This window comes from Melopsittacus undulatus, chromosome 12 (genome assembly GCF_012275295.1).
Source record: "Melopsittacus undulatus isolate bMelUnd1 chromosome 12, bMelUnd1.mat.Z, whole genome shotgun sequence".
Classification (NCBI taxonomy): Eukaryota; Metazoa; Chordata; class Aves; order Psittaciformes; family Psittaculidae; genus Melopsittacus; species Melopsittacus undulatus.
This window is the reverse complement of record NC_047538.1, coordinates 3,609,947-3,622,362: the sequence shown is the minus strand read 5'-3', so window position 1 is coordinate 3,622,362 and position 12,416 is coordinate 3,609,947. Positions and strand designations below refer to the sequence as shown.

Below are 12,416 nucleotides of genomic sequence, written 5' to 3'. Positions count from 1 at the left end.
TGCTGCTGCTAATTACTTTGGGGAAGCTCCGTGACCCTGCTATGCTGACAAATACTGCAGGCTGAGAAAGTGCTGCTGAGCCTGGGCCCACAAAACAACCTGGTTTCCTTGGTGAAGAAGCCCAATGAATGTGGGTACCTGCAGCCAGACCCACAAACCTCAGCCCTGCAGCTGCAGCAGAGCCCCCCATAGCTGCCCAGAGCCAAGCTCCTGCCTCAGCCCTGCATGGAAGAGCCATCAGGATCTGGTTCCTGAGCAGGATCAGCAGCTGAGTTTCCCTCTTTTTTGGTCACCTCTTTCTTAGAGCTGACATCTAGCTCCATGTTTCCGTATCTTCTACCCTCAGCTCACAGGAGAGAGCCCTCTGCAGTCTTCTGGGGGATGGAGAGGAAAGGGAAGGTGTGCTTTGTGTTTCTTTCATCACTTGGCATTCTGCAGATGCGAGAGGATGAGATGCCTCAGGGTGGGAGAAGCAAGCACCAGTCCCCAGCAAATAGGTGACACTGGTTTCTGGGAGAATAAAGTCAAGTTTCCCACCAACATGCTGCCTCAGTCACGCTCATTGTAACCACACAGGATAAGGAGCCCCAGTTTATACTCCTACAGCACAGTCATTCTCTGCTTCCCAGCCCAAAACCCTGCTCCAACACCCTTGTAGCACGCAGGTAAATTCCTGTAACATCCATAGCACACAACAGCCCCATGGCCCGGTGCTGCTGTGTGCCACAGAGGTTCTACAAACACTTGTTCACAACACACCTCAGAGCCCAGCAAACCCAGGTCATCACAGAATCCCAGAGTGGTTTGGGTTGGAAGGGACCTTAAAGCTCCTCCAGCTCCAACCCCTGTCACGGCAGGGACACCTTCCACTGCAGCAGCTGCTCCAAGCCCCTGTGTCCAACCTGGCCTTGAACACTGCCAGGGATGGGGCAGCCACAGCTTCTCTGGGCACCCTGTGCCAGCGCCTCAGCACCCTCACAAGGAACAGCTTCTGCCTAAGAGCTCATCTCAGTCTCCCCTCAGGCAGGTTCAAGCCATTCCCCTTGGCCTGTCCCTACAGGCCCTTGTCCCAAGTCCCTCTCCAGCTTTCCTGCAGCCCCCCCTTTAGGCACTGGAGCTGCTCTCAGGTCTCCCCTTCAGGAGCCTTCTCTTGTCCAGGCTGCCCCAGCCCAGCTCTCTCAGCCTGGCTCCAGAGCAGAGCTGCTCCAGCCCTCGCAGCAGCTCCATGGCCTCCTCTGGCCTCGCTCCAACAGCTCCAGGTCCCTCTTGTGCTGCTGCCCCAGAGCCGGAGCAGGGCTGCAGGGGGGGTCTGCACCACACCAATTTCTTGTGCTTCAGTAAGGCTGCAAGTACAAAGGTTCTGGTGATTCCCAAGGTGCCAAGATCCTCTGCCAGGCAGCTTTATTTACCTGCTGAGTAAAGGAGCTGGTATAGCTCAGCACTGCCGTGCTCTGCCATGCAGGTTTCATCCCTTCTTGTCTATTTACAATGCTCCTCTACAGCACACGCAGTGAATGTTCCCTGCTGAACCAGCCTGGGAATAGTGCTCGTTGCTGAAGATGCTCTAGCCCTCCTCTGCTGAAGAAGAGCCTGTTCCCAAGCATGTTCACTGATGTGCACTGCACACATATTTAACAAAACTCTTTTATTTACACTTCAAAATGTAAAAACCCAAAAGAGATGCCAATTACTAAATAATTTCAGGAGAATGTCACGAGTCAAGAGCTTGGACCTGGGCTGCAGGGAGGACTGGGGCAGTGGGGAACAGGCTGGAGTTGGAACTGCACGCAGCCAGCACAGGCCTAACCACCAGCGATGGATGGAACACTGAAACAAAGCAGAAACAGATCTGAAATGCTGGGCAGTCCTTCCCAATTCATCCTACAATAGCAAGACTGGGCAGTGACACTGGGTGATGCTACAGCAGTTTTCAAGTGAGGGCTGCTTGCTCATGTTAACCCTGAGCTAGAGAACTCAGGAGCAGTCCTGCATCTCCACACCAGGCAGCTGTACCTACCTATGAACTTCAAATCTACCTGGTTTGAAAGGATCTTGACAATGGGCAAGACAAATGCCATTCTTGTCTACAGGAAGCTGAGAGGCAGCAGGCTGCAGAAAGGCAGTTCCAAAGGCCTGGCTGGGAAGCAAGGTGGCAGCAGCCTCATACCTAGAAGTTAAAAGCTTCCAGTCTCAAGTCGGATGTTGGCCACAGATCACGTACTCCAAAATGAAATCATTGACAAGCCTGAGCCTGAGGACAAGCCTAAAGGGGACTTGACCCATGTGCATGGGTCTGCCCATCTGCAGAAAGCCTATTAACAAGGTTGTCCCCATCTTCAAAAGCCTATAAATGCTACCAGAAGTACCAGGGAAATAAGGGAATGATTGCATCCCCTGTTGTCACTTCATCAAACAGGAGGAGCTCCCAAGAGGCTGAAGTGCAGATCTGAAAGGCTGTTATGGAAGTGTGGATGTGCCTTCATGGGCAAGTCCAGATGTCTCTGGAAATCATGTAATGGAAGCTCAAAAACTGTGGGATTTGCTGTTGTCAGTGCCTGCCTGTGGGAATTGGAAAAATCCACAACCAAAAGGCTAATCCAGCAGATTTTTGACAAGCTGCAGCCTGACACACTGAAATGTAGACAGATTTGTTCAAATGCTGGTGGTTTTGATGGTAAAGTGGGTGGACAAATGGAAACAGAACATTGTACATGAGCTCTGTCTGGAACCTATTGGTTTAACCAGAACAAAGCCATAGTAAATGCTGGAAACATCTCCCTCCACATGAGCACGTGGTGTTTTTCCTAGTGAAGGTTCTATCTAACATGGTCATTCCTTGATTCTTCAGTGGTGGCAGCTCTGGGACTGTACTGAGCAAGGAGACTTAAATCCTGTCTTTCTCCTTTCCTCTTGTTGACCTCTGCCTGCTCTGCTTTCCATACCAATCAGGTCACCAACCTGCAGGTCAAAGTGAAGCCCTCACCCCTTAAGACTCCCTGGGTAACAACAGCAGATTCCTGCTGCAGTTCCCTTTCATCCACTGGTTTCTAAAGTGGAGGCTTCGAGGCAGCTTAACCCCATTCCACAACCCCACCTTCCCCATGACTGCAGCTGCAAAATCCTATCCCTCCAGCACTGCCTTTGGTGTCTGCGTAGCTCGGAGGGAAGCCAGTTCAGGGAGTTGAGCTGGCAAATAACTAAGCAGTTAGAGAAGCACTTTCTGGTGTTTCATTGAGCTGAGTCAGCTCTCACCAATGAATGGGAAATAAGAGGAAAGGAAGGAGCAGGGCAGCCCAGAGTGCAACTGCACTGGGTGCCTGTGAAGACAGACTTACCATGTTTCTGTTTCATTGCTGTTACATCTCCCCACACTGAGAGATCACAACTGGCAGCTTGGGTTTGTTATTAGGACCTGTAGGCACGTTCTGGGGACAAAGAAAGATATAACCTTAAAACTTGTGAAAACACAAAGCCAGTGAGCAACAGGTACTTGAAAATTAGCTGGGAGATGTCTGTACAATGTCAGGAACAGGGAAGCTGGGACACAGCTCTGCGTGACATGGAAACACATGGATGCATTTTGGCATCAGCCATAAGGTGATGCGCAGAGGTTTGGGATACAGACCAGAGCCTGATCTTTTGAATGGGAGGGAAGGAACAGAGCAAAACCAGGGGAGCTCCTCCTGAGATACAGCCAGCATCATGTCACTTGAGACTGCTCTGGCGTAAGTCTTTACAGTTACTAATTACAACTGCAATGAGCAAAGGAAAACTGTATTGTACAGAAAGTCAACCTATACATGAGCCAGTCACAAGCAGCCCTCCTGAACCCCTCATTCTGCTGGACTCTGCTCCTTCATGAGTCTCCTTTACCTTGCCCCTCACTGCAGCAGTGCACAAAGCAGACACCTCCAGTGCTGGTGAACAGGACTAGCAACACATGTGTTATATCATTCTGTACCACCCCTTACATGTGACCTTTCCTCAGCACCCAACAGCTCTTGTGTTTGCCCTGCTTTTTAGCTTCAGACTAAAGGCCCTCAAGTACCTTATCCCAGGCCTGTGCCATGAAGTTGGGTGTCAGGACTCTGCTGTTTGTTAAATCTACTCATCCGGCTGCCAGGACACCCAGGCACAACACTGGGAGCAACCTCCAGCCCTGAGCATCTTCATCTTCAGGCTCCTGAAAGCCCATCAGAAGAGGAGTTGAATTTCTCCTATTAAACATGCTGATCACAGATCAGCAGAACTGATGAGTTAGCACCCAATGAATAACGCCAGGCAATGGCACAGAAGTGATCTGCTTCACACTCTTGTCTGAGCTGCTGATGGAACAGCTTTTTAATTCAGCCTCCCCAACAAATGCAGAGCATTGCAAATAAAGCCACCAGAATACAATCCCTGCTCACAGACCAACCAGCAGCCACGAGAGCAGAGCCCTTCTAAAGCCAATCTCTATGACAGCCTTTGCCTCCACAGATTTCCTGCTATTCTAGAACGATGACAATCAATAATACCAGTTATCAGCACTGGTATTCCCTGATATCCTGTAAACAGGCAGTGGGAGGGAACACGTTAATCCTCTACATGGCTTTCCAACATGGACATTCACAGACAAATAGGTGAATTCAACTTACCTCAATTTTTCTCATGACCAACAGCCCATCAACAATTTTACCTAGAATGAGAAAATTCACCCCCTTCAATAAAGCCATTTTTCACCTTTGCTCCCCCCAACTCATCACAGGTACATGTGGGTTTGTTCCCAAAGGAAAGCCTTGTGCAGTGCATTGGGCACTTCAGGATTTGTTACCAATCTCTTCACTGACAAAGGGAACAATTCCTCTTAACACATATTCCACATGCAGAACAGATCAAGTGCATTTTCCCATGGCAAGGCTGGCACATGTAGCTGTGTAGCTTTTGAGACCTACTGCCATCAGCTGTGCTAAAACACACCATGAACCCCCTCTATCAACACCACCCTGGTAATGATGCAAAACCATCAATGGACAATATCAGTGTTACTTAAGAACTGGAGGAAGTAGTAAGTAGAATTTCAGCTTAAAGGTTGATCTTGAAATCCCACAGCTCATGAGGCAGTACATGAAGAGTCAGCAGTTGGGGTTTCATGGAATTACTATCTAAAAGTGGAGAGGAAAGGTATCCCTTCACTCATCTGTCTGCACTGGCACAAGGATTTAGGTAGTAACATGACACACCAGTCAAGGTGAGATCCAGAGCAGCCCTGCAGAGAATGACCTGGGGGTGCTGGTCGATGAGAAAATGAACATGAGCTGGCTTCAGTGTGTGCTTACAGCCCAGAAACCAACCATATCCTGGGCTGCATCAAGAGGAGTGTGACCAGCAGGTTGAAGGAGGTGATCCTGCCCCTCTGCTCTGCTCTCGTGAGACCTCACTTGGAGTATTGTGTGCAGTTCTGGTGTCCTCAAAATAAAGAGGACATGGAACTGTTGGAACAAGTCCAGAGGAGGCCATGAGGATGCTCAGGGGCTGGAGCAGCTCCTGTATGGAGCCAGGCTGAGAACATTGGGGCTGTTCAGCCTGGAGAAGAGAAGCTGTGTGGAGACCTCAGAGCAGCTGCCAGTGTCTGAAGTGGGCCTATCGGGATGCTGGAGAGGAACTCTTCATTATAGACTGCAGTGATAGGACAAGGGGTGATGAGTTCAAACTGAAACAGGGGAAGTTTAGATTGGATATAAGGAATAAATTCTTTACTGTGAGGGTGCTGAGGCACTGGAATGGGTTGCCCAGGGAAGCTGTGAATGCTCCATCCCTGGCAGTGTTCAAGGCCAGGTTGGATGAAGCCTTGGGTGCCATGGTTTAGTGTGAGGTGTCCCTGCCCATGGCAGGGGGTTGGAACTGTATGATCTTAAGGTCCTTTCCAACCCAAACTATTCTATGGTTCTATGAACTGCCCTGGATTAAAGCTAAACTGGGAAAAAAAAACACTTCATTTCTTCAGTGACCCCTCTCAGCACCTGTACAGACACCTCCACCAGCACAGACAAGGGGGAAGGACACACAGCTCCTGGCTCACGGTGGGTACTCACCAAACACAACGTGTTTCCCATCCAACCAGTCACATTTGGAGCATGTAATGAAAAACTGGCAGCCGTTGGTACTGGGACCACTGTTTGCCTGGGGGTGAGAATGGCAAAACACAAAAAGGGCACAATTTAAGACTGCCCAAAACTGAAGGCAGACACATCTCACATAAGGAAGAGCTGTCGCTCTAGGCCTAGCTTACTGCTACACAAACCAAAGGAAGCAAGACAGACATCTGCAGGAGGGTACCCTGTGCTGGGACGTGGCACACAACCAAGTGTGCTCATGTCAGTGACCAGACCAGCCTTTTACTGTCATCCTACAAAGGCACGTTCAGCACAAGACTGGGCTGAAATCTGGGCTCTACAGCTTGCTCCTGAAAACAGGCTGAACTCTTTGGTGATCAGTACTTACTGGGTGCAGTACTATCCTGGAGAAAACTGAAAGCCAGGAAGCAGGGCAGGTATGAAAGCCTGTTTCTGTGCTGACAGGTAAGCCAGGCAAGATTTGCAGCTGCAGGACTGCACAGGATATGGTCACATTGGACTTTTCCTTACTGTTAGCCAGCTTTGGAAGAATCCAGCTGGGATGCACCATGGTTTGGCTCAGCAGAATGACTCCAGTGCCATGCCACTTGAACTGGTGACACCAGTGAGGATCCCTCCTCCCACACCACAGTACACTGGTGGCTGAGCTGTGTGGTGACACCTCTTTTTAGGCCATGGTTTGAACTGGATGAATAGCTCATCCAAATGGTGAATGTCCAAAGCAAGTGGTTTTAAGGGCAGGGCAGCTGAAAGAGGTGGGGAAGAAGCCGCTGTGGATGGGAACACGGAAGCCCTGGCTCCACTTGCTTTCTATTCCAGAAGTCAGGGCATTGTTCCTACCAGACAACGTGCAATGGTTGCAGTTTTTCCTACAATGCTGAACAGGAAGCATATGTTATAAAAGATACCATGGTAACACTGCTGCAGCTTTGAACCTCCCAGATCTCTTTGTTTCATCCTTGCTGAGGTCAGTGCTTGATAACAGTATCAGGGAAGAAGAAAACACCACCACCTGCCACTGTCTGAAAACTGGAAGAAGCAAGCTATGCCACAGGCTGATCAAACAAAGCCTGGCCCAGCACTCCAACAGGTAACAAAGAAAGGATGCTGCAGGATCAGAACTCAACACATTAACCCACGAATAGCCTTCTGACTTGTAATTACAAAGCAGATCTTTCAGACCTTGTACCCAATGGTGGTGATTTCTGTTGTTTGACAAATAACTTTAGACACTTAGGAAAAGGGCACAAAGTACTAAGAGCTTTTTAGTCTTATAAAGCCATTATTTCATACTCACCATAGAGAGCAGCCCAGGAGCAGAATGTTTCAGCTTGAAGTTTTCATCTGCAAAGGGACCCCTGTATATACTAGCTACACCAGTGCCGTCTCCCTGCATGAAAGAGGTGCCCAGTCAGCCACAGCCTTTGTTCTGTAGCAACTGCTACAGAACAATTCAATTTAAACATGACATTTAAAATCCCCAAGCAAAAGAACAGGGTTAAAGTCAGCCCAAAACAAGCTGTCCTGCCAGTTACACACACCCCATGCTTCATTTCTGTAGAGGAACTCCTTTCTAACTGCACAGAACATCATTTGCCATCCATACGTTGGCAGAAACCCACAGTGATGGTAAGGATTAAGCCCAAGCCTCCCAGAGTGGGATGGAAGCTTTCGATTGCTTGGTATAGACCCACCTGGACTTGGCATGGAAAAGGAAAGGGAGACAGAAGCATGGGCTGGTGGGATAAGGAAAGCAGAAGTGGTTGTGTGGAAGAAGTGAGCTGATGCTGTGCTTATTTCACCTCCTTTCCTGTGACTCCTGTGAACAGGGAAGTGATCTCCATGCAGCAAGGGCAGCTGCTAAAAAAGAGATCTGCTGATTTTTGCTGTGCTTTCTACCACGTCCAGACATCCTGTACTTACCTACGAGCCCCAGCACTCACATCCCAAGACACTGCTGAATTAAAGCAGCAAGGCCCACACCCGCTGCAGAATACAGGCTCTGACTGCTCTGTTTGCAACCCTGCAGAAGCCCCAGCATGGTTCATGTAAGACACATAACCTGTGGGACTGCTGGAAGGACCCTGCCTGCCCTTTGGTCCAGCATTGCAGACACTCCTGTGTGATGCCTTCAGTAAAATGCCTGTAAAGATGCTGCAGTGAGGAGCTCTTCAGGGAAGGGTGCAGAAGCAATGCAAAGAGGTATCTTGAGCTCAGTCAGTTTAAGTTACTCTCCTAACAGCAGTTCCCATTTCTGGGCTGATTTTTCCCTTCCTTTGTCACTTCAGCACCATTTCTTCTGCTTTACTGCAATCTGTCTCCCTTCACTGCCTTTCTGCTTTACATATATGTTCTTTCTTAAGCCAAACTTAACAAGAAAGTAAGATGCCAGTAATATATCATGTGCAGCTCCACACCTTTTGCTTGGCTTGCCCCATCCTTGCTTCTTTTCCTCCTATTCTCTGTGGATCTGTGAGCTCTGAGACAGCAACACATACCCAATCTGTACCCTATCTTACTGGTCAATATGACCATTCTTGCTCCCCAGGTGGCTTTGTAACAAGTGTAATTCATAAATGCCAAACACTGGTGCTATCCGTGTTACTTGCTGAGCTTCAGAGGCAGTAGTAAAGCCCAGTGGGACATCTGAGCAGCATCACAGTTAGCGAGTACCTGGAAGTCTGGTGCCATCTGTGCAGTAAGTTCTCTCAGTGGCTTTCATACAACCAAGTTTTACACATTTTGTATTAAAAAAGCTTTGTCACCCCCCTTCTATTTTCAAAACAATTCCAGGAATGGAATCATTTCACTTGGTCCTAGGACAGCAAAGAGACCCTGTGGTCCTCCAGCCTTCATATACACTGCTTATTCCAGTCAGAGCATAACCACCAGATACTTGGTGCTGTACTTAGGCACTCTCTGCACAAGGCTGATAGACATTTGTAGGGTTCCTTGCTTGGGAGGACAGAAGAGGGAAGGAGAACAAGAGAAGAAAACATCTTTGCAAGGTTGAGAAGCCTCTGGCTGTACTGCCACGCTTTCTTCGACAGGACATAGTTTGGGAAGGAGAAGGTATGTTCACCCAAGACTCCAGATTTGCTTTTGGGTACACTGCAGCCTGTTGCAGTAGATGGCAGCAATGCTATGACGAAACCTCCAGTTACTACTGGGTACCTCAAGCAAGCCAACATAAGCCACTGATGAGCACAGAACAGCTGGGTGTTAGAGCAGGGAGGACAAGCACAAAGGTAACGCAGGGTACGTACGTTTACAAAGTCCCCTCCTTGAATCATGAAATCCTTTATTACCCTAAGGAAGTAAAACAATACTTAGTTCTCAGTACACAAATGGCTCAAGAAGCTCAGTATGTGCTAAAAGGGAGTTCTGCCTAGCAGCACAATGAAAATCACCAGGGTCTGTGAATGATACAGCCTAAAATCTACAACAAATATTAACTGCTGGTCCCTCTCAGGTAATGTGGGACCTGTTGCTGTTCAACCAGCAACAGTGATTAGGTGACAGATGCCAGAAAGTTCTCTCTGACCACTGATCCTATTGTACACATCTAACAGCATCCCTAGCCCCTCATAGCTACAGAAGAACAGTATTAGCCATGACCTACAAATGCCTCCCAGACCAATAATACCTTGAGGCACGCGTGAAAGCCACATCTAACTCAAACTGCTATTCTAGTGCCTAAAGCAGATGAATTACCTGTGGAAAGTGCTTCCTTTATAACCTATAGGGACACCATCTTTCCTGCAAGGAAATAAAAAGGAGAATCATTGCAACTTACTGGATCTCCAAATATAAAACCCTCCCAAGAATTGAGAGTCCCAGAAGGTTGCCAACACATTAATATCTGCCTTGATGCTACTGCTGCAGCCTGGCTCTGAGCTACTGCTGTCACAGGCAAAGAGAAATCTCAAGTGGGCTGTGCACATGGAATGACCTGGTTCCCTAAACTTCCACACCGTCACCTTTATGGGATCCCATTGCAATCTGCACGATAAGCAGGTGGGATTTGCAGACAGAGCTTTTTTAGAGCAACCTGAACACAAAGCCATGCCCACAATGGGAAGGCTGCCATCTCTGTGACTGACCCAGCCCATCACAGTTCCATCAGGTTTCATTTCATACTCATGTACTAAGAAAAACCTCCAAGTAAGCCTTCTTTCTACTCACCCAGCCCTATTTCTCTACATAGGCCACTTAAAGGGACACTTTATGCCACTTACCTGAATTCACCTGTACAAAATTGCCTGGAAAACAAGAGAGAAGCATCTGAACTCTGAGGACAGAGCAATGCATTCAGCAAGCATGAACTGACTGTTGTACAGGACATACAGGGACAGGCCAAGGGGAATGGCTTGAACCTGCCCAAGAGAGGGGAGACTGAGATGAGCTCTTAGGCAGAAGCTGTTCCCTGTGAGGGTGCTGAGGCACTGGCACAGGGTGCCCAGAGAAGCTGTGGCTGCCCCATCCCTGGCAGTGTTCAAGGCCAGGTTGGACACAGGGGCTTGGAGCAGCTGCTCCAGTGGAAGGGGTCCCTGCCTGTGACAGGGGTTGGAAACAGATGATGTCTAAGATCCTTTCCAACTCAAACCATTCCATGATTCTATGACTCTCATTACTGCATCAGGGATATCCCCAGTGAAAAGGGATAACTTCTTCCCACTTCCTCTTCAAAAGAGACTCGGAGCTCTCTGCAATTGAGGAGATCAGATATATAACACCACGGTTGTAAGAGTCGCTGAATGTCTCACAGCAACCAGGGTATCTCCATCCTTCCCATGGAAGTGGGATGTCCGAGCAGCTCATTCTTCAGTCAGTGGCAAGAGAACCAGCCGGTGAGGAGACCTCTGCCATGACACTGAGGTACTGCCCTTTGTGCATGCACTGCGCACCAGCAGCTCCATGAAGGAAACAGAGAGCGACCAGAGCCCATCCAAACGGGTGGGATCCGGGTGTTCCACGGCCGCTCCTCTGTGTATGAGGAGGGAGGACAGAGGAGCAAAGCAGGAGCAAAGCAGGAGCAAAGCAGGAGCAAAGCAGGAGCAAGGGTTCGGGGTGGCATGAGGGGAACGCGTCCGTGCGGCACCGCCGCCATTCCCGCACGCAGGGGCCGATCCGCAGGAGCCGCTGCTCCTCACCTGAAGTTCTCCGCGGTTTTGGGTACCACATCCGCGAACAGCTCGATCTTCATGCGGCCAACCTCCTGCGGGGACACGGCCTGCTCAGTGCCCGCACCCCCACGGCCGGGCCCCGCACCTCCCAGCGCACCCCTCCGGACCCCACAGCTCCGACGATCCCAACCCCCCCGGTCCCGGCGCTCCCCGGTGCTCCCCGGCCGTACCTGCCCGCCGATGGTGACATCGAAGAACACCACCGGGTTACCGGGGTTGGCCGCCAGCAGTGCCATAGCGGCCGCCTCGACCGGAACCGGACGTGACGGACTCAGCGGCGCCGGAAGCGGCGGCGGGGCTGGGGTTGTTCACCGGGTGTGTGTTGTGTGGTGCTGGTGCTGGTACAGCCGGTGTGGCAGTGTTGTGTGGTTGTTACTGTGGTATTGGCGTGGTTGACCTTTATGTCAGTCCTTAAACTGTCCTTAGCGGAAGCCCAGACCCTTTGATGTGCTTGTGCGGGAGCCCCAGGGCACCGGGAGCTGCCCTGGGGGCACCGAGGCTGTGTCCCCCCTGCACCAGCTCCATTGCCCTGCTCTGGCTCCGCTCCAGCCCCTCAAGGTCTCTCTTGCAGTGAGGAGCCCAGAGCTGAACACAGGATTCAAGGTGCAGCCTCACCAGTGCCCAGGGCAGGGGCACAGTCACTGCCACTGGTGCTGATCCAGGCCAGGATGCTGGGGGCTCCCTGCCTGCCTGGGCACAAACTGCTCATGTTCAATCAGCACCTCCAGGGCCTTTCCCATGAGCAGTTTCCAGTCACTCTTCCCCAAGCCTGGAGCATTGCAGGGGGTTGTTGTGGCCCAAGCACAGGATCCAGCACTGAGCCTTGTTGAACCTCATCCCATTGGCACAGCCCATGGATCCAGCCTGTCCAGATCCCTCTGCAGAGCCTCCTGCCCTCCAGCAGATCAATGCTCCCAGCCAGGCTGGTGGCACCTGAGGGTGCCCTCGATCCCCTCATCATCAATTAAGTCATTGATCACCACTAGTGACCAGTCACCAACCCCCTGCGACACCATTCAGCCATGGACTTCACCCAGTGAACTCCACCTCTCCAGGCCCCGAGCAGCCAGTTGCTCCAGGAGAACAACGGCAAATGCTTTATTAAGGTCCAAAT

At 50.3% G+C, this 12,416-nt stretch overlaps 1 protein-coding gene across 1 annotated transcript; it reads right to left on the bottom strand.

The window, feature by feature from the left end:
• Window positions 1-1,628: 1,628 nt before the first annotated feature.
• Window positions 1,629-11,563, bottom strand: PPIH (peptidylprolyl isomerase H). The gene is made up of 10 exons (XM_034068145.1): window positions 11,473-11,563; window positions 11,270-11,334; window positions 10,355-10,378; window positions 9,831-9,875; window positions 9,383-9,425; window positions 7,414-7,506; window positions 6,075-6,162; window positions 4,638-4,678; window positions 3,336-3,425; window positions 1,629-1,827 (listed from the first exon to the last, which is right to left on the bottom strand). Exons 1-9 carry the CDS (start codon window positions 11,536-11,538, stop codon window positions 3,357-3,359), a joined length of 534 nt encoding a protein of 177 aa, XP_033924036.1. The 5' UTR covers window positions 11,539-11,563; the 3' UTR covers window positions 1,629-1,827; window positions 3,336-3,356.
• Window positions 11,564-12,416: the final 853 nt, after the last annotated feature.

Bases quoted from the DNA above. Each gene is read 5' to 3' on its own strand.
- PPIH (XM_034068145.1), bottom strand. From the start codon at position 11,538: ATGGCACTGCTGGCGGCCAACCCCGGTAACCCGGTGGTGTTCTTCGAT. The intron at 6,163-7,413 runs GTGAGTATGAAA...TCTCACCCCCAG, and splicing joins CTCCTGGGCTGCTCTCTATG to GCAAACAGTGGTCCCAGTAC. The intron at 4,679-6,074 runs GTGAGTACCCAC...TTCTCATTCTAG, and splicing joins TGGGAAACACGTTGTGTTTG to GTAAAATTGTTGATGGGCTG.